At 44.7% G+C, this 21910-nt stretch overlaps 1 protein-coding gene across 5 annotated transcripts in view; it reads right to left on the bottom strand.

Moving 5' to 3' along the window:
- DDAH1 (dimethylarginine dimethylaminohydrolase 1) overlaps nucleotides 1-21910 on the bottom strand; it is a 112900-nt gene that overhangs the window by 29903 nt on the left and 61087 nt on the right. The window contains exon 1 of one of the 5 annotated variants that reach the window (XM_075508472.1): nucleotides 6254-6389. The exons of 3 other annotated variants lie outside the window; for them this stretch is intronic. In XM_075508472.1, coding sequence (XP_075364587.1) covers nucleotides 6254-6265 — 12 coding nt within the window. In that variant the 5' untranslated portion in view covers nucleotides 6266-6389. Of the gene's footprint in view, nucleotides 1-11; nucleotides 261-6253; nucleotides 6390-21910 lie in introns of those variants that run through there. One more of the 5 variants, XM_075508471.1, reaches the window with a different exon arrangement.

Here is a 21910-nt window from a genome sequence, read left to right as displayed (position 1 = left end):
CTTTAACACACCTTTAGCAAGATGGATGGCAGGGTCCTTTGTGTCCCTGACCATCGCAGTTCTCCAACTCTCTCCAGAGGCATTTATGGTCTGGAGGGGATGAGGCATCTAGTGGCAGTGATCAGGCTCCTGCCTTTGCACAGTGACCATGCAGCAACCAGAGGAGACACGAGGGGTCCAAAACGTGCGTTAAGTTCAGTCCCTCTGCACAGTAATAATCCTCTCTTGCAAATCCTATCCCTTGGATTTGAGCAGGAAAAAGGACCAGCAGGAGTGATGTTCTCTCCTTCCATGCTGCTCAAACACAAGACATGGCTCTACCAGCCATGGAGGTGGCAGCTCCACCCCAGGCCCCTCTTCAGTCAGGAGGAAAAAAAAATCCTAAATCAGTAAATGTCCAATTCCTTTAGAGTTTTGCAACTTTACTGAGCACTAGTTCTACTTGCATTTTTGAGCTACCTTGCTACAGAATGACAAGACCTTTCATGTCTATATGTTGTGTGGCCGGCTGCTCGCCGCAGAGAGCCGCACGCGTGGCAGGGAGCCTGGCACTGCCAAGCCCATTTCCTGCTGAAAGGAGCTCATAACAGGAGGGGGCAATGCAGCTTCAGTACATTTCATATTTCCCAGTGAGGGCTGCTGAGGAAGCCTACAGCAGAACCTGTTTCTATAGAGGCTCACGTCATCGGCCATCCGTAAGAGGGGCTAACGTTTGCTATGTTCAAACCCCATTGTCTTGGTGCCTTCTAAGCCAAAACGCCAAACGCTTCTAAGCACCAACACACAACCAAACGCTCAGCAAAAGCTTATGACTACAGCTTGCAGAATGTCAGTATAAATATGAGCTCATCCACAGAAACCCGTCGACCTGATCCCACACAGCAGCATCTTCACATTCGGTGAAACCTCCTCACCGTGGTTGACCAGGGGTGCCCAGCAAGCATTAACGAATGTGGAAGATGCAGTGAAGGCCTGTTAGATAGCTCTGATTTTTGTATGTCCCACAGATCATTTATCTATTTAATGTGATAAATTAAGCATTTTCTTCTAGAAGAAACACAGGAACCTAAAGCAGGTGACACAGTACTTGTCTTCCAGCACCATTTACCAACAGAAGCAACTCTAGCAGCACTACTCTTGCAGGGCTCTGCCAAGCTATACCTGTCACAGCAGAGAAAGGAGATGTGATGATGATTAGTCCTTCACCCTCACTGCAACAGCCTCAGAACAATAGCAGCACAGGCTTTGCCTGCCATACCTTCCTAAGAGCGGTGCTGGCTTTAGGGAATAAGGGAGGGGGCAGATGTGATCCACCTAAGCCCACTTTTTCTGCTCAGTTTCTACAGCTTGGCTATGTAGCATTTGTGAGTCATCCCATTAACCCCAAAGCCCAGGCCTAGAAGGCAAGAGCAGGTCTCCATGGGCTGTGAGGACAGGCGATGTAGGTCTATAATAGATACACTGGGGGCATCATCTTATCCAGGAGTGATCTGCTCTCTGGAGGTACCTCTTTGTCTCTAGCACATCCTTGCCCTCCAGTCACTTTACAGAAAAAACCTTGGGTAAGCACACTGCTAAAGTAGATGCTTCAGTTTGAAGTTGAACGGGATGAAGGCAGGTCTTTGTGCCATCTGGAGAATGCTAATGGGTTACACTGCAACACAGTACTGTACCTGGGAGCTTCCTGAGACCAAGGGACTCATCCTCCCCGTGTGAAATCCCATCTAAGGCTTTGGCACACAGTACTGGAGCGAGCCTGCAGCATGCCCTTTACAATTATTAACACTTCTTTTTGCTCCTCTGTCTTTCACTTGATGCTAAAATGACTTCAGGCTAAAACTTGGCACTCAATAGTCTCCAGGCTTAGTAGTAAGGCTTCATTTTTCTTAGTCTTGTTGCTCTATCTCAAGTGATCTTTAAAATTAGGTTTATAAGGAGGACTGGACCCATGTGGTATTTTAAAAATAAATGGGAAACAGCTGAGTTAATATTGGAAAACTGACTGTTGTACAAACACAGCAACATTTCGTAATATCTATGTGCTGATAGCAGAATAATTTCTTTTGCCTGCAAAGCCCAGTGGTTTTTACTGTGCAGGTGCTACGTGCTCAAGAGCCATCGGACCCCAAAGAAGAAAACAATTGCTTAATACGGAGTAATACAGTTGCAGCTTTATATGAGAAGGTTCCCAATCCAAGTGCACCTAGACTCACTGTTTTGTGCCGGTGTGAAGCAGACAAGCAAACTTGTGACCGGGCATAAGGATGCCCTGATATACAAGTACACCAGCCACCAGCAGCTGGAATAAATATACGCATCAGATGGGGTTAAGGCAAGCAGGAAACCACAAGGAAAACAACAGGATTACCCAGCCTGTTGTATGGTCACCTGTCTCCAGTTATCCATCCGCTCCAGCAGCTTCCAAAACCAAAACACCAAGAAGAGAAAGCCCTTTCAGGAGATACGCTGCTGATCGGGTGCTCCCAGGGCGAGCTGTCTGGGTTTGCAGAAGAAACCAAGCCAGCGGCTGCCCCCGCCAAGCACCCGCTCCGCTCCTGTCCTCCTCCCCACCAGCCTAGAGCATCAGCAGAGCTGAGGATGTTATGGTGGCAGAGGACCACCCTACCCCACTTTCTGCGGGGAGAGCCAAAAGCAAAAGCTTCTCTAGACTACAGAAGACCATCTGAGAGGGATAACATGTAAAACCTGGGCAGCCTACAGGGAAGACATGAAGGTGCCTCTGTGTGTTGCCAGGCTGCCTGCAGACCTGATGCAGCCAGGAACCCTGCCACAAATATTGCAAGCAAGCTAGGCACACTGGCTAGAAAATTTGTGTCTGTTAATGGTTTAATAAACTTAATGGTCAGAAGGAGGCATATCACTGAAGGGAAAAGAAAAGCAGCATGCATCTTCACTATGTGAGGAAGGTTGAGGGGGTACAAAAGCCTGAAGGTGGATCTGCCTGCGAGAAAATGTGCTGTGACCAGAGCAAACAAGTACCAGTCACAGAGGTGCATGTGGGCTCCCTCCAGCAGGTGGGAGACCTACTTTTTGCCTGAGCATTGCAACCATGCAAAATGCTTGCACCGTCCTGAGAAGCAACTCCACTGCAGAGCTTCCCGGGGAGAGAGGTGGCAGCACTTCACATCCCTGGGCCAGAATGGCCAATTAATAACATTTGCACTAGAGTACCAATTAAGTAAAGTGCCTAGCTAATGAGAATAGTGGAAGGTAAATGCTGACTTTGGATTTGTCATGAGTCATATATATGTTTTAAACACCAGCTGCTGATTACAATTTAACCACCAGGCTGTGTCAGATGCCTTGAATTGTTTCTATTTAATTTATAGGGATTGATGCAGCTGTAGCACAGATATTAAGGAAAGTTATCAGAACTAGAAGTTGTCCAAAAATCACAGAAAACCAGTTTAATTTGCTTCATGATTGTTTGAGGCTTTGAAGATATTTATAAGATGCTCAAGATGTTTTTCCCCAACAGTTGAGCTCATTTTAGCTTATGAAACAAAATTTAAATAAATAAAATGACTGCCATATAAATAGCTGGATCTTTTTTCCATTATGGGTGTTAATGGATTCAAGTCTACAGTTCAATGTTTTGCAGGGTTTTTAAGCAACCAGTAGAAATTCCTAGAGTTTTAATTGGAAAGTGCTGTTCACACATCTGATGACATATGCTAGGAATATCTTTCAATATCCATTGCTTGTGTAAAATAGAAGTCTCAAGTTACTGTTTGTTTTCTATGGGCAACACAGGCACTTCATTCAGTAGAAGCAGAAATGAAAAAAGGAGGACAAACTGAGATGGAGAAGATCAGAGGGAAGACTTGACATTATGAAAAAGGCAACGGGGGAAAAAAAGAACTTGTAAATATAGGATTCCTGAAAAACAAAACCAAAAATGAATTGCCCATCTGCTTTCACATACAGCTGAGTTTCCTGCACAGGGGATAGCACAGACTCACATTACCCCCACCACATCATCTTTAAAGCCACCCTGCAGCAGTTCTGAGTAGGGTCTCCAACACAGCACGTCCGCAGTACATGTTTTGACACATGACCATCTTGGAAACAGCATACTGCATCATTCAGAGTTTGGGTTAGTATGTGGTAAAGTCCACACAAGTAGCTTGAGTCTGTATGTCATCATTGCAAAAGGGAATTGAGAGCTTGGCTCCATCCTTAAGCCTTCCCACATCAGGAATGATTGTGCCACTTCCCAACAGAGCTCCTACCCTGGAGGGAAAACTAGATACAATCTCTAGCTAAGGAGGGACAAGTGACTGTTACCCTCCAGTAAGAAGTTAAAAACAAGGATGCAGCAACAGGATTTGATTTTATAGAGCCCTCTATCCTCCTTACATTTTATCTTCCCCAAACAACTGATACCTGTTTTTCTGAAATGTGGAGTCTTAAACACATACTGGTGAGATTTTATAATGAATGAAAGACTAATTCACAGAGCTAGCTTTGATGTATGAACAAATAACCACCTCCTGCTTTTTTTTTTTCCAGGAGAGAACTGAAAAAAGGTGGATGGAGAAAGTCCATTGTGAAGCCAGTTACCCAGGAGACACCAGTAAAATACACAAAGTATTTGGAAATTACTTGATTACAAGCATATTCACTATGAAGATGACTTACTGCTTGCTTTTTTCATAAGTAGCCAAGAGGAAAAGTCACCTTCCCTCACTTTATCTCCTTTATTTGAAAACTAAAACCCCAGGTAGTCAGAATTGTAGCACACAAAGAAAACACTCATCTGTATCCTTTAAGATTTCTGTATCATATTATCTCAGGTCAGCTTCAGGTTTGTAACATGATATTGGGTTTTATTGTAAATGTACCCATTAGTACACCGGTTGAGTGTTAAAGCTTGTATGCTTTGTGTAGTGATATTTTTTCTAATAAGCACATTCCTGGTGTGAGACGGGATGTGTCTAATCTATAGCAAAGCTGATTGAGAGACAATGGGCTCCAGCCAGCTCAGCTCTGTTTCAAGGAAAGAGGACAATAACTGCGTTTGACATTTGTAAGAATCTAATTTCCTCGTGCTTTAAAAATGGAGCTCATTACGCTCTGGACTGGTGCCTTCCACCAATTACTGTAACTGATGTGCGGGGATTTTTCCTTCTCTATATTAGTATTTGATGCACTCTAAACAGAGGCTGCTTCCTAAATTATTTACTGGTCTTCTGTGCACTAACCAAGTTATGGTATTTATGTTATTGACAGTAAGAAGGAAATTATCTTTTGAAAAGACAATGGAAACAGGGAAGTGATATCGTGAGCCACAGGCTCAACCCTGCCTGTGGTGAGCAGGGCAGCTTTTCCCCCAGGGTGCCAGGGCTGGGCAGCAGGGCCATGGGCAAGGTGCCACCGAGGCTCCCAAACACCCCATGGGCAGGGGCACAGTTGGGGCTCGGCAGAAGTTGTGGATGGTCCCAGGTCAGGCGTCCCCTAATGACTGCAATTACCCATCCACCTTCACCTCCGAGCTCTTGGTGAAAGGGGGAAGACGTCTGCAGACCTGTTTCAAATGAACGGATGCAAAGAGATTCAGAGAGCAGAAGACGGTCCAATGAGCCAGAGATTAAATGAGGTTTCTAAACCAGCAGAGCTCAGCTCTAAGTGCTAACAGCTCGGTGCTCCAGAGACCAACCGCAGCCCTAACAAAAAGGGCTCTCAGCCCAAGACACTACTGCACTGTCTCCTGAAATTTTACATCCAGCACCAATTTCTCCAGCATGGTAAATCACAGTTACTGGGTTTCAGTCTCCACTTCATTGTGTTTTAAACAGTCATTTATAGCTGTACAAAGCAAATGTCAGACTTAGTATATGCAGAAGTTAGACTATGATATCTCCGAGGTGACTATTTCTGGAGCCATTAGCTCCAAGTTCACAAAGTGCCACTGTCAGTATATAATGCATTTTTCAGCAAGGCTCCGAGTGAAGGCTATAAATAGAGATGGACAAATCCGGGGCCAGGAAAGGGTAGACTTCAGTTTTGCAAAACCAGATACCAGTGCTGGTCACGATCCAGGTTCTTGCATGTCTGAATCTGCTCCATTTGGAGATGAGGAAAGCCTGTCTCCTCTTGATGATAAGCATTGCCCTTCTGGGCTTTCAGAGGCTTCAAAGAAAATAGAGCGGCACTGTCATAGTTTTGAGGTTTTTGAGAAGAAAAACCCACTACTGGTTGTTCTCTTGCTTTAAGTAGGTCAGATGCATACCCTCATGTACATTGATCTTGGAAATTCATGGAATGTGGGTTGTGGCAGAGTTTCCAACTCCTGCTCCCAGTGTTGATACCAAAAAGGGCCCTGGCTCTTGAGAGGTCAGCAGGGAAGTGGTGGAAGAACAAGATGCTCCAGCACTGCTATTCGATGCTGGATCACACTGTAAGAGTGTGTTAAGTGCAAGACAAGTAAGGTCAACTCTGTCCTACAAACAGCTGCCAGCACAGCCTGGTAAGGATGCCCTGTACCTGCCATTCCTGCCCCCACCAGCTGACAGACCACAGTTTGCTTTGGCAATCAGTCCCCCTTTTGACCCACACAGGGCCTTTGTGTCCATCCCACTGCCTCTTTCGGGAAGGGGAGAGAAGGTGAAGACCAGCAGCAGGCTGGCCCCAAAGCAAATTGCCAGCTGCTCAGCAGCACACTCCTGGATGGCATGGGTGGATGTGCTGCTCCCAAGGCACCTGGACAAATCACATGCAGACTGCTCAGTTCAGAGCGATCCGAGCATGACTTCAAACTAGGCTGCACATCATGACACGTGGAAAACAGTGTTACATCAGAACACCCAGAAAACCTTTTCTGGGAGTTTCAGCTGATCCTACCCTGCTGCCCTCTGCCAACATAGAGCTCCAGGGCCAGGTCCTTACCCAAATGGTGGGGCAGTTGCACTGTAGCATCAGACTTGTAGTGCCTCAGTGGCTGTGCCGGAGTACCCACCGGCACACAGCCGGCACCGCTCTCTGCTGGCAGACACTGTGCTCCTTCCACCCCGCTCAGCCAGACATGCTGTCCAGCATGCATGCAGCACAGCTTGTCCTCAACCATTTTTCATCAAACAAGGCCATGAGAGGGCCAAGAAGGAACACTAAGGTACTCCCAAGCCATGTCCTCAAGCAGAAGATAACTTGTTAGTTGCTCCAGACACAGATCCCACACCAACACTTTGAGGTTGCAGCTCAGACAGTTTCACCCTTACCCAAAGCTTGCACCAAGCAGGAGCAGCTTTTGGCAGAGTTTGTGTAGTTTATGAACCATGGAGTTCAGAAAGGGCCACACAGATAATTACCCCATTTGTTATTGCCCGCACACTGCTAATTATGGATCCAAACCCACTCATTGCCCTACTACTGAAATAGTCAGAAACTGTGTGCCTAGACCTGATGTACCTGGTGCCGAATGTCCATTGCCCCTAGAGAGTGACCCGAGGTCAGGGTGAGTACAGCACCAGTAGGGATTAATAAGGAAGGAGAAACATGGAAAGAGCTGGATCAGGGGCAGCACGGAGAGGGACTGGCACACAGGAGAGGAGCAGAAAGTGGCAGGTGGCCTCCAGGGCTTCTTGTCCCAGAAAAGCTTCTCCGCCGCACAGGAGGGGAGCTCCAGCCTGGCAGGTCTCAGGAGGTCAAGCAGCAACCTCCTCTTCCAGGTACAAGCAGTTAAAACACACAATTAATCTGGATGTCCTTGGAGCATGTTGTGTTTTAATAGCTAAGCAGAACCAAAGCGCATGAGAACAGCTCACCAGCAGTAAATCATTCCTGGGTTTCCCCTTCTTCTCTTCCACCACTTAGCATTTAAAATGCAGGAACACCATTTCCCACAAAACAGGAGCCAGCAACCTGCTCACTTGCTACAAGAAGTTGGGCTGAAATTTCAACCACAGCAAGTGGAGATAATTTCAATCAGGTATAAAAAATTCACAGAAAAAGAAGGATGCTTAAAAAGATGAAGATTTAAAGTCGCTAGAAGAAAAGGCTCGCTAAGATCCACTAAGCATAAAATCAGGTTAGTGGAAAAGTTTAAGTGACATGAATGCATTGTTACAGAAAAACAGTGAAGATTTTGCTGGAAAGACGATGACATGAAATTTAAGTCGTACGCAGGCATGCTGAGAAAGTAACTTTCTAAATACTTTCTGCTTACAATTACAAAATGATCAATTGTTAAGTGTTGGACAGAGAAATATATTCCATTCTGCCTGGACATGCACAGCAGGCCAAGAATGCACCTGGATAAGCCAAGCATTCATTATCTCCCAGACACTCAATATCCCATAATACCCCCAGCGGCTGCCAGCTCCTTGTCCACCCTTGACCACACGCCATGTGCCCCATTTCACAGCTGAAAAGTATTTAAAATTCATGAAGCCTGTTGAAAGCTCGACTGTCACATTCTGCTCATTCCACAGGGTATGGGAAAACCATGCAGAAGGGACATTTCAGCCGGGGCTATTATGGCTCTTGAATAACCAATATTCCATTAAATTGCTAATAAACCCACTTGAAGATAAGTTGATCACAATCGAACCATACAGTAGCATTCCTTTCCTTTAACACCGAGTTGTCAGGTTTCACTCTGTACTGTACTACTGTTTCTGTGCCGTTTGTTCATGCCTTGACACAGAGCATTCAAGATACTCACTTTGTCCCCAGCAATCTAAACACCCTATTCTAAAGAGGCTGAAAGATCTTTGGCAAGGATAATACTCTGCTTATTTTAAGGTAGGGAACTCTTTTCAAAGGAAAATCTACACTAAAGAAGTGAAAAATAATTATACCTCAACCCAGACATTTGGGGATTTGTAAGTTCTTGAACAGGGTGCTCACAATGTGAACATAGTGGTAAATGGTACAAGCACCTCCCAGCTTCCCTAGCACCTAGTCAAGCTTGGTCTGGTCTGAATTTTCATTTGAGTTTGCAGTTCAGCAACTCATTTCCTCCTACTTCCACCAAATCTTAGTTTTATCAACCAAAATAAATGTAAAAAACTTCAAAAACTCTTGAAAAACCCTTCAAGAGTGTTAATTTTGCATTAAAATGGATTTTGCTTAGATTCCTCACAGTTAATTGTCAAGCTGTTGGCACACCTGCTGTTGCCTTCTGATCTTGCTGTGTGCACATACCATTGTACAAAATTTGGAGTCCTCTTGGCAATTTCAAACACTGAAAAGCATGTCAATCTCCTTCTTGGAAGGGGATTTAGAAGCTTTAATTTTATATTAACTAACCCAATACTGCAGAAAAGCAGCTCCCACCCAGCTCCGTCCCAGCAGGACCCCAAGAGCTACCATCACCATCCAGCTCTTAACTCTTCCCATCATCTCTCCGAGGCATGTGGGAACCAACCTGCAGATTTCAGCTGCACAAATGGCCAAGGACCATCACTGGGAAGATTTGGCCCCATCTAGTCTGTCTGGTGGGGACCTACGGACAAGACCCAGTGGTTGCCACCAGGTCCCCATTGCCCCGTGCTGAGGATGGGCAGGGAAGAAAAGCAATTGCTCCCATGGGCGCCTGCCCAGAACCCCCTGAAGCCAGCCCAGCTCAAGGAGCAATGACCATTGTCACAAGCAGCAAAGGAATATTTTTCTTCACATTGAATTCACTCGATAGCTGGCCTTTCACTGAGAAGCATCCGGTTGCTCCCATGTTACTTTCTAACAAGGGCCCCACAGGCAGAAGTTACACTAACCCAGCATTTTTTTCCCCTCTAATAATAGGTTTCATTCATGCTTTCAGAGAAGTTGACTTGTCCGTCTTATTTTAGTTAAGCTAACACATCCTGTAAGAGTGCCCTGAAGTGTCTAGACATATCTAATGACAATAATGGCAGAAAATGTAAATTCTGACCATTTTCTGTCTCCCAACTAGTTCCAGTAGTTTCCACTGCCAGGTAAGAAAAGTGTCATCCCAGTAGGATTACAGAAGTTTACTGGTATACATGAAATGGGATGCAATCCTTGAAGACACACCAACAGTTTTAAGCAGTCAAAAATACATCTCAATACAAATAAGCAAACTGGGCATCATCTATTGAACAAATTAGCCACCACAGTGCTAGGTGGGACATTTCAACCTGAAAATAACCTTTGGCAGTCTAATACTATACTGACAAGTTTTAATAAATTCTTAAGCTTTAAAGAAAAATATGCAGTAAGCATAAGCAGTTATCCATCTCTGGTTACTGTTCCTTGAACTCAAACTGACAAAGGCGAAGAAAGACCCAGCTTTGCAAGTCCTGCTTCTGCACCAACTTCCCGTTTGAGGCTTACAGTCGTAAGGAAGAAATAAGAATAAAGCAGCAAGCACTAAAACATGAAGAGCACATGAAAGATACAGCAGTTGGTGCAGTCTCTCTATACCACACATTTTATCTCTACATCTCACACATCTCTACAACCACACATACCAAAGAGGTAGAAACTTTTGTATATGCAGTGCCCTGCCTTCCCTTGCAGGCTCACCAAGTGTTCCGGCAGCTGCCTGCAGCACCGGGCAGAGAAGAGCCTCTATCCCCCCAGATGCTTGCTGCACACCCTGCAAACGCAGAGGGGCTATGCCGCCTCTCGGGCTGCTTTGCCGGGACATCGCTCACCCTCCCGTGCCTCTAGCGACAGAAGGATTGCAGTACAAGCTCTCCTCTCACCTTTTGCATTTTTAAGCCATAAAACTCACAGGCAGTATTTCATTTAAAAACCAACAACTGTAGGAAGAGTACCTTCATTGTAACGTACATTACATTAACACGATACTAACAAAACACAGCTCCTACTTTTAAACCAGCCTGCTCACACCCTGCCTCCCCTCACTAATGTCTCAGGGGACTTGGGACACTGTCATTCAGTACGGTTACAAGACCAGAGAGTTATAGAACAGGAAGTTTATGGCGATTAAACCTCCTACGTGACAGCATTGAGTCTCACTGCCCCAGAGGGGACAACGACCCACCAGATGCAGAACCATGCCCTCAGCTCCAAGGAGGGAGCACGGGAGCCTTCCTAAAGCCGCTCCAAAACCACGCCATCAGGACTGCTGTGAAAGGCACCCGTCTGCCCCGTGATCAAGACCAACTTCGGATATAGGTGATGCATTGCCAAAAGTCCTGAAAAATTGTGAATTTCTTGTTTATGACAGACACCTAAATGCTTGGAAAAAAAGAAATAGCCACCTGCCTTTCACACAGTGATATTTCACCCAGACAAAAAGGGCACACATAAAAACTCTGATCTACAAAGCCCTGACCCATGCAACAAATATTAACGAAGTACAAGCCAAAGGAATTCCTTTAAGGCCTCCCTGTATTTAATTACCTGAAGTCTACATAAGTTTCAGTGCATTGACATTTACACAACCCCCTCCAAACAATTTCTGCAATAGAGGCACAAGGATAAAGAAATTAAAATGTTTTTTAAAGATGCATCACAGCAACACACATCCTTTTGATACTCAGTCATAGATAAGCACTGACCAAGTTTAAAACCAAAACATAGATTAGAATTTTTTTTTTTTAATGAAATTGCTTAGGTGCAATTAAGGTCAAGTCATAGCCATTTCAAATCTGACAACACTGCTGCTTTGACCACCTGCAAGGATCATCAACATAACTCCACACAGATTTGCCAGGAGAGCATGTACTTCTGGGTGAGAATTAGGAGGGTCAGACCTGAACACAAGACCTGAGCTCTAGGCAGGCAGCAGAGGATGAAATCATGGCCCCACCAAAGGCAGAATCCCACCCACCCAAGATGTCCCTTGACTTTTTATACAACAAATGCAGAAATGCAAATGTCAGCATGCCTGTAAGGAAAGCACTTTAAGAGCACTAACAGTTGCAACATGGTTCATTGTTTTGCTCCTTTCCCTGCCAAACAAGCTGCTACACACTTTTATGTATCCCAAGACCATATTATTTCAATAGAGCTAAACATTGTGTTCAGCTACAAAGTGCAGTGAAATTGCGGGGTTGTGATGGTACATTTTCAAAAGAAATACATTTCCTTGACACGTCTGCAACTCGGTTACTACTGCACTTTGCTACTGTATCAACATCTTCCACTGTACATGCATAAATACAAATGGATTTAAACAAAGGGAAACCAACATGCTTACTTGTAATGTACAGGGGCAGAGGAGAAAAATGAAGAAAAGCAAAACAACAGTTAAATAAAAAGTAAATGTTCAAAGATTGTACTTAATTAAAGCTCTTCTAGTAGAAAGACACTTTAGATGTGAGACTCCTAACCCAATCACGCTCCTTTAGCAAGATGTGCTTTTGCAAACTGAGCTGCCTCCCCTTCACTCCCCCACCAATCCCACTCATCGGGCACTGTGCCGGAGACAGCTTCTTTGGTGTCTTACTACTTTGTCTTGCTAACATTTACTTTGGGAAGGGAAGTATCTCTCTGCAGGCTTTTAAATGCACCTTAGAAATTAGGGTTTCACTTAAGGTATTATTTAATAAGAGCTACTCTGAAGGAGGAGTGAATCCAGTAAGAACTCTTCCCAGCTGCACTGCACCGGGCTAATTGAATTTGATGACCTACATTTCCTAATTACACCTCCTGTAATCTGAGGCAGCACATGCCCATGTTTCACCACACCCTTTGCAGAGCAGCAGCGATGCTCCCAAGGGGTTACGTACCAGAGCACCCAAGCTCTGCCCTCCTGCCCACTGCCAGCTCTGCGTGCACAGGGCACCGCTTTGGAGGATGTGGCAATGCCAAGATCCTCCCAACAGGTCCCCTGTTCGGAGCGATACCTGCCTCGCAGGAGCCTGGCCCAAACCTACCGCTGCACAGAACAAACAGCAGCAGCACGACTGACGGACACAAGGCAACAGCAGCCCGTTTCCAGACTCGCGTGGGAATAGTGAGCACGTCTGCTGGAATAACAGCCAAGAGTCGATGATACAGCAGACTCTACTATTACTTTATAGTCAGCCTAATGGCTTTTCCTTTCTCTGCACAGTACTACATAACTTCACTGCCATGCAAAAATAAAGGGAAATACTGAAATTTATAAAATTATAACTAAATGGAAACTATTACCTCACCAGCTGCTATCAACACCATTGGAGGTGTGGAAGTAACCTGACAGCTTGTAACTGCAGCGATCCCGGACAAAGGTAATGCCAGAGCCCATGGATACCTGCAGGACCTGCTGCAAACAAAAAGGTGAGCCTTGGGCTGGAGTGGGGGTCATTCATTGGAAAGTTAAATGAAAACAACTTAATGCACCCCTGCCACTGAGGAGCTGAACTCTGTATTTCCTTGGCAGCCGTTTTTGGTTTTGGCTGTTGGGCGCTCCTGCCCACCAGGGAGGACGTCACTGCTGTGTAGGATGGCTGAGCCTTCCTGAGGACCACAGTCCCAGCCAGGCAAGCCCCAGCCCTACCAAGAGGGCTCAGCTACGGGCATGCCACATCATCCAGCCTGGGAGGAGGGAAACAATGCCTGTACCATGTGGCAAGCAGGGGGGAAACTGCCAGGAGCACCTTGCCTAGGAACAACTGCCCTTGACTGCAGCATCAAGCCCTTAGTGCATCTCCTGCAAACATCCTGGAGAAAATGAAGATGCCCTAACACTTGCTAGTTATGTACCCCCATGTAAGGAAGACAGCTCAAGAGCTCCTCATTCACTCCTCACGATCACTGGGTTACACTTAGGAAGACCAGAGACAAGCATATATTGTACAACAAGTTTTTTAGCTTCTTGAGTAGGAAGGGTCTTCTGCTGGCTGGTGTTAACTCCACGCTGCACATGCTTACAGATCTGTGGGTCAAGCAATAAAGTGGAAACCTGGGAAAATAATGACTGCTATATTCTTTGTAGATGTTAGTGTTGTTTTTAAAACTTGTCTCTGTCTACTGCTGAATGCCTTTGATGTCCTACAAGTGCTCAAGGGGAAAGGTAGAAAGTCTGTTTTCCTACCTGTTCTCGCTCGTGACAGAAAGTTATAACGAGAGTTACCCAACAGTGAAGAGAAGCTGCAGAAATTAATGCAGTCTGCAAGGTCAGAGCAGAAGGAACATGACATTTTGTTTGGCCTGTTCCACATTCATCTTCCACTTCAGCAGAGTAACAGGTTGAAAAGATGGCAAAGGTAGGAAGTAAGTCTCCAACACACTGGAATACACCAGGTCTTTTCAATACTCGCTTTGCTCTAAAGCAAGAAGTACAGCTTTTCCTTCAGAGACCACTCGTTACAGTGACCAGAAAGATGATGCTCCTGAAAAACCTAACACACAGTTAGTGGATATTACTTTATAAAGACACAATAATTTGTTCATAATACAGACAACACTCCATGCTCTTTCAGTTAGATAAAGCGGTGAAGCTAAAATGCACCAAACAAGTGACAGATTTCATAGATAAAATGTATGTCCCTAATGAGTAAAAGCAGTTATATAACGAACACACAGAATTAATAATTTTCAGAAGCCTTATTTTCCCAAAGCTGAAATAATTGAGCCAAATCATTAAGCAGCTAATTTGCATGCTAAAAATAAGTAATGCCCAGAAGCAGTTTTAAGAAAATGTCACTAAATGTCCAGAAAGCCTGCTCTCACATGTGACAAAGAACGCCGTACTAGATTAAGGATCAAAGATAATGGATAAGTTAATTGGTGTAGAGGGGAAATTAAATCAGATATAACAGCCAAAACAATTGTAAAAAGTTTTAGTGCAATATATCAGAAATTAAGAGAACTTTTAAAAGCAAAAGGACCTAGTGAAAACCTCTGGATAGCAAAAATCAAGATTCATGAGGGTCTTTTTATTTCTCCTTTGCTTCCCTACCTTAGGAACAACGGGAATAACAGTGGTGCTGATTCATTACTACCTGGAAAGGGTGAAGTTTTCAATATTCACACCAAAAAGGTAGAAGTACTGAATAAATATTTCTGCTCTGCATGGGGAAAAAGCCAGTTAAATATTCAGATTGTATTAGAGTAATTTTCATCACAACCATAACACAGGAGGACATTAAACAGCAGTTATTAAAAAGCACTTTTAAAACAGCAGGTCAGGATGATTTCCACCTAAGGAGGAGTTCTGTGGTGTTCATAATCCTTCACAGCCTAATGGGGATGCCAGAAAAATTTGCAAAATGACTAACAGGAGAGTAATAAGGAATTGAAGGATAAAATAATTAATACCTATCAGCATATATTCAGAGTCAATCTTGTCTAGTTTGATACAGCTTTGGATGAAATAACTCCAGTCAATAGCAGTGATAGCACTGATGCCCCAGGTTAAGATGTATGCAAGTGGATACTGCTGCTGGTATGCAAATAAGATGTTTTCACATATGGTCTCAAGGCCTGATGAGAAGGGAAGTCATTGCTGAATAGGCATGTTTCAAACAAACCCACCAGTGCAAGGTCACTCAAGTTTCACACAAATAGCCTGAGAGCACACAATTATCACTGGTCAGCGACCGGAGTGTTAAACCATGAGCAAACCGGGTCACAGGCAGGGAGGACAGCACAAGAGGTACAAACGACCAACACACACGGCCATATGGCCGCTGCAAAGACTTCGTGGCTGACACGAGGACCTCAGGCCACAGCCAGAGGATGGGCCATCTGTTTAGTTTTGTAATGAGCCACCACAAAGGATAATCATCTGCATGTGGGCTCTAACTGCAATCCTGTGACCAAAGAGAGACCTTCAGGCGGACAAGCAGGGGAACTCTGTGTAGGGACAGAGAGATCCACCATCCCGGCGTGTGCTGTTGCTACAGCTGCTCTCCAGTACCACATCCACCACATGGAGAATGTCCAACAGTCAAAGGGCTCAGAGGAGCCACCAGGAGGAAGATAATTTCCAAAACCCTAATCAAAGCAGCATTCACAGAGCTCAACCTGTTTCACTGATCAAAGAGAGGATTATAAAGGCCTTCAATCATGTCTGCAAAGACCAACACAAGGAACAGAAATTCAGTAACAAGCTCTGACAAAATACAGCGCATAGAAACTGAATCCAAACTAGGAGCCATGGTTGATGCAGGGATAGTGGTTTTATTTTTAAAAGGGAGAATTTATCATTTAGATACCTTAGCAAGGATTGTGTTAAACTCTTTCCCTTCTTTGCAGCCTGAGCAGAAGGCACCCATGGCTCAGCAGTGAGCAGCCCGCCCCCAGTGCGGACAGCATGGGTCTGGGAGAAGATGATGGGCAGAAGGTTGAACCCAGGAGCTAGTCCAGGCACTGACGGACAAACCACAGCTTCACAACTCTTCCTCCTTGTTCAGTGAAGGGGAAGAAGATACAGAGCCTGGTGAGAAACTAACACACTTTTCAGACAGTGGCTAATGCCAGTGCAAATGATGTAATTTCAGGAACAGATGAGTCTGAAAATTTTGACTAAAGAACTTTTTTCTTTTACTTTTTTTAATTGCTGCCACACATCCCCACACAGGCAGGAGTATGCTCACAGAAACAGATGACGTACTCAGTTTACTACAAACGGATCAATTTTCTCTTTGCGGGTAGTAAAGGGCCTCCCTGGAAAAGCTTGTGGCTATTTAGGACAGACAAGGTGGTTAAAGATATCTTACAGTACCACTTACTCGCCACTTCTGCTAGTGTACTTAGCAAACAGGAACATTAAACAGTACGATCTTGAATGAAAGCACACAGCATCTGCAATACGTATTGCAGCACATCCAAGAGATGGGATAACTGGGGAGGAGTGGTGTGAATGGTAGAGTTCACTTGGGAGGGGGTGGGGGGCAAGGCGGCTTGGGAAACACTGACGTATTGTCTTTCCATTACTAAAAATTACACTTTGTGAAATAGCATTAGATCATTTTAAGAGGTTTATATAAGGACACTGAAAAACATGTCCTTTTGCAAATTCTATTTTTTTTAATGTCTCCCTCCCCTTTCTGTTTCCACTATGCATCAGGTTGTGAAAATCCAACATGCAATAAGTCTAGTGTTCCCAGACAGAGGAGACCAACCTCGACCCAAGTTAAATCTTCCAGCTGTTCCTTGCTCCTCCTCTTCTCTCCATCAGACAGGCTCATAGCAGCGCCTTAATTACTTGTTTAGGAAGGATGTGACATGTTCCAATTTAATACATTTAGCCCTTCTTAAAGCAAATGTAGAATTAAGCCTCAGTATGCACTTGACAGATCTCTTAGCAACTAGAGTGCAATCAGCCAACAATGGATGATTCACAGTTTTAGCAAGAGTGTGCAGAACTGCCTGCCAAAAGTCTGAATAAACTCACATTGCTAGACACTATGGTAAAATGTACCCTGATCTCTTTTAAACTATTATATCATAGAGGAAAGTTAAACTGCATGCATTCCAGCAGCTCGCCCGAGTCTGGAAATACAATTGAACTACAACATCTCGATTTTATGATAACCAAGACTTTTCGGTGATTATTTTCACTTAATTAGGATAATGGTACCTTTCAAGGGTAACTGCTAAAATCCATCAGTTTGTGTAAATAAGGGATGACTTCTGTTTCCGTTGCTCTGAAACAGGAAAAGGAAGAGTCTGGAGGATGCTAATACGGGTACTCTATCCAGAATCACATCGATTAAAAGTGTGAAATTAAGCCCATCTTACTGTTGCAGGGCCCACTGGCATTTAAAATATTTAGATATCTCTGTGCAATCCATGAGTCAGAGGGGAATAGCAGGAAGCAGCACAAGAGAGTGCAAATATCCATCCTGACGCATTGCTATACTCTCTTTATCACCCTCCAAAGCATAGTTGAGGACCAGGCTGCAGCAAAAGGCAAGCTTGTTTGTATTTCTACGGCCAAATTTCTGCCTTCATTGATCAGTTTCACTCCAAGCTTCAGATTTTGCTTTGGAAGAGCTTCCTCTATGCTCTCCATGTGGATATCTTCATACACAAAACAGACATGAGCAAATCCTTTACGAAATACTATTGAAAAAATAAACAAAACCAGAAAAGCACTGCTGGGATTAGTCCCACGCAGCAAGGGCACTGAGTGACAGGGGATAAGTCACAGACCCTTCCCTTTCAGCTACAACCATGAATCATGACTAGAGCTTTTCCTGTGGCACACTGGACACCAGTGTGAAACCCCTTGTGAGTAACAGGGTCTGGTCCCAGGAGATGGGGGCAGCCCTTTCCCAGCATCCCAGCCTCATCTTAATGTCATGACAGTGAGGAGTCCCTTTGGATCTCTGGCACACACTTCAGCTCTGGGGGTCTGAAAAGCTTTTCACTCTTTTATGGCCATTTATCCATTGCATCTGCTCATCTCTCACATTTTGGACTTTGTTTTTCATCATCCCTTCCCCAAGACATCAACAGTCACAGCAGAACAGAGCTCACACTGTTGTCCTTTCTACTTTAACTGCCTCAAGCCACCCACTCACTCGGCACCTGGCTGAATGAAACCCTATTTAAAAATACAAACATCTTAGACATCTTTCTTTGCCATCTTTTCAGTAGGTCTTGACCTCCAACTCTGTCTCAAGGCAGGGGATGACTCAGTGGCACCCAGCAGCAGACCCACCCTTAGCTCCATCCAGGCACCATGCAAGTGCTCTGACCCCACATTGCTCCCGGGAAAGAACACCACAGTCCTTAAAGACCGGGCACAGACCCAAGACAATGAAAAGCTGCAGCATGCTAAATCTGTTTACCATTTCGGCAATGCGCCCTGGCAGCCCCACGCTGCCCCAGCCACCAGCAGTGTGGGGATCTCTCCCATTGCAGGCAGGAGCCTTGCTCCGGCAGCCTCAAGCAGCCCTTTTCCAGGTAAAGCAGATACACTTGGCTAAATAAGTAGCTTTCTTTGGCACGGAAGAGCAGGGCGCCCGAGTCGGTTGGCAGACTTCGCCTCTGAGAAGAGGGCTGTGGTCAGGGAAAGGAATTTGAACACATTGAGCTCTATGCTGTCTTTAATACTAGGATAGTTACAGGTTTCCACTCATATGGGCTGACGACCCTTCAAAGCAAAATGAAGGCAGCAGGGGAGGTACAGCAAGTGTCAGGAAGATGCATTAAGTGCAAAAATGCTATAGCTGAGAGTTTCTGTAAATGCACAAAGACAAAAATTAGGCAGGTAAAGACAGGAGCAGGTACGAAGGAGAAGGTGCTTATACATTTATTGCTTTTGTAAAGAGAAGCTTCCTATTGACAACACTCTCAATAGACAAACCAGAGCCTAGGAGATTTTTCCATCTATTTCCATAAGGATTAGATCGAAGGGCTGAAAAGAATCTGAGCAGCGGGGCCACAGGGAGCTGAGGCACAGGCACCTTGGTCAGGGAGGGAGCCACGGGCAGGAGGGGGATCCAGCATTTTACTTCAATCAAGCAGCAACATGTGATCTGTGCCATGTACTACCAGCATCATCACGTACCACCAGCTAAAAAAAGCACCGTTATATCTAGAAACAAAACACACTGGGGACTGATTTTGCCTCCACTCCAAGCAGGCTATCCTTTGCCTGGATGGAGGCGGATGGGATGTCATTTTTTCCACCCCCGACTTGCTCTGCTGCAGCTCTTTTGGGAGCTCTGCTACCACCTCAGCCACAGAGCACGTGCGGTGGCGTTTCTGCTTTGGGGAACTCGATGTTACTCAATGGCTGACGTGAATCCCTGCGTTGTACAAGGCAGTGGAGCAGAATTCCCTCACTCCCTGTTTTACCCTATAAGGGCATTCGATGATGGTGCTACGAACCTGTGCCTTTGCACAGATTTTCTGCAGCTGCTGCAGCACAGTGAAGCCAAGCCCAAGTTTGGATTCTTGCATGTTGTGATAATCAGCTGGGGTTCGGAAAATACTTCAAAAAATCTAATGTTCTGGCAACTTAACAAGGCTTCTGAAAAAATAACAGTTTAACATCTGGAACAAAAATACTCTGAGGAAGTCCAAGACCAACACAGCACAGAACATTTTCCCCCCATAACTGTTACCGTACAGCACTTCCTTGTCCCCAGCCCAGTGAAACTGGAACGTTTGTATCAAGATGCTGAAACATTTTATTGGAAGTCATGCAGCAAGGTAGAAAGATAAAGGGCTATTCATACACTTGAACTTTTTTTTATTTTCTGGGGTTTGTTTATTTTTATTCCTGTCCCATGAATTTCCTCTGTCTTTTAATGCATCTTAATCTTCATCAATATTTAACTCTGCAGCAGAAATACTGCATACTTTGTTTTCCCATTTAACTTGAGAGTAGAGGGAAAAAAAAACCACACATCTATGGGAAGAAGAAAAACAGCCAGTTCTAAAGGAAACCTAAAGGAAACAACTTTTCCTTTTTCCACAAGATGTCCTGGAATAGTCAGGGAGAAGGATGAAAGAGAAAGGTGGGCAGCAAGAACACCATGCTATTTCAGAGTTAGCTAGGGTCATCATTTAGGACACTTCTTCCTACCTCTGCGTCCCAGGTTTAAGACCTGCCTAAGATCAAGACCAAAAATGTTTCTTGATGATGGACTTAACTCTCAGCAGACATTACCACGTAAGAGCAGTTCCCTGCAGTAATAAAAAACTGCAGTATCATTCACAATGAATGAGTAACCATATATATAATTACATACACTATGTACATATTGTGTAGATGTTTGTATATGCATGTATGAGGACCTATCAACTGGGGATGGGAATGCTTAGTGAAGTTTTCCAAGCTAAGGGAGATCTCTCAATTTTCAGTATTTCCTAGAATAGCAATTTCCCATCACACACAACAGACAGGTCTGTAAGAAACTGCCCAGCACAGAGCAGAACTGATGTAACCGCATGCTAGCAGAGATGCTCCACAGGACACTACCTGGCTCATTGTACCACACTAGAGCCTCCAACAGAAAAACACTATTTTTGCATTTCCTTTGTCTCTTACTGAAATCTGTAAGTTCAAATCGTGTCCTGCAAAGTCTCAGATACCTAATTTTCCACCTGCCTGCTCTTCCAGGGAGCAGCACCTGGAGCAGCACTTGTGCCTGGGACACCAATAGCCTCCATGCCTATGGTTAAAAATAAAATGAAGAAAATCTCAGTTAAAATGTATGGAGGGTTAAACTTTCCAACACAGTATTTTCAGTGTTGGCTATGAAATGCTACATGGTTCTTCCTTGAGAAAAGAGAGTTGCTGTGTTTGGACAAGCTCATGCTCTGCCCTCTATCAGAGTTACTGGGGCTCACGCTACAGCAAATCAGACCCCACATACCAACTACTGCAGCATTAAAAACAGCATGGAGCTCCCTGCACGCTGTCACCCACCAGTGTCCAAAAGATCCCAAGGCCCCTGAAGAACCTGTGCACACCCTCAGCTCAGCCAGAGAAACCAGGTACAACAGAGCTGCTCTAGACCTTGGATGCAACAGGAAGCAAATCCAAACCTGGAACACATTTTTTTATTTCCATGTATTGCACAGAGGATTTATACACTTTAATTCTGGTGCATCAAGCTCTCCTGCAAAGGAGACTTGGACCTAGCAGAGTGCAGGAGCTCAGCACTTGTATCATCCCTCCGCGTGATTATCTCTAAGGAATTTCACTAGTGTAACAGGACAGCAGAAACAGGCCCTGTAGTATTCAGGTTTGTGAATGTGTTTGGATGCAGTCTGGCTCAGAGGGGGATGATGCCATGCAAAGCGCTGTTGTGGAGGAAGCCATGCAGACTACAGTGTCTTGGGACCCCTCTGGATTAACCACAAAAACAGACAAATCAACTCCATAATCTCATGTGCGGGTACACCTTCCAAAAACATGGAAATACTGAGGAGAGGAGCCCTGACAGAGCCACCTGTGAATTACAGAACCAAGATGTAATTGCATCTCTCCATTCCTGCTTGCAGCTGAAATCTAGAGTCACATCAACAAACACTTGGCACATAAAACAACAGCTTTCAAGTGCTC

The sequence above is a fragment of the Mycteria americana genome, chromosome 7, assembly GCF_035582795.1.
Source record: "Mycteria americana isolate JAX WOST 10 ecotype Jacksonville Zoo and Gardens chromosome 7, USCA_MyAme_1.0, whole genome shotgun sequence".
Taxonomy (NCBI): domain Eukaryota; kingdom Metazoa; phylum Chordata; class Aves; order Ciconiiformes; family Ciconiidae; genus Mycteria; species Mycteria americana.
The sequence above is the reverse complement of the archived record's forward strand: the minus strand, read 5'-3'. Positions and strand labels throughout refer to the sequence as shown.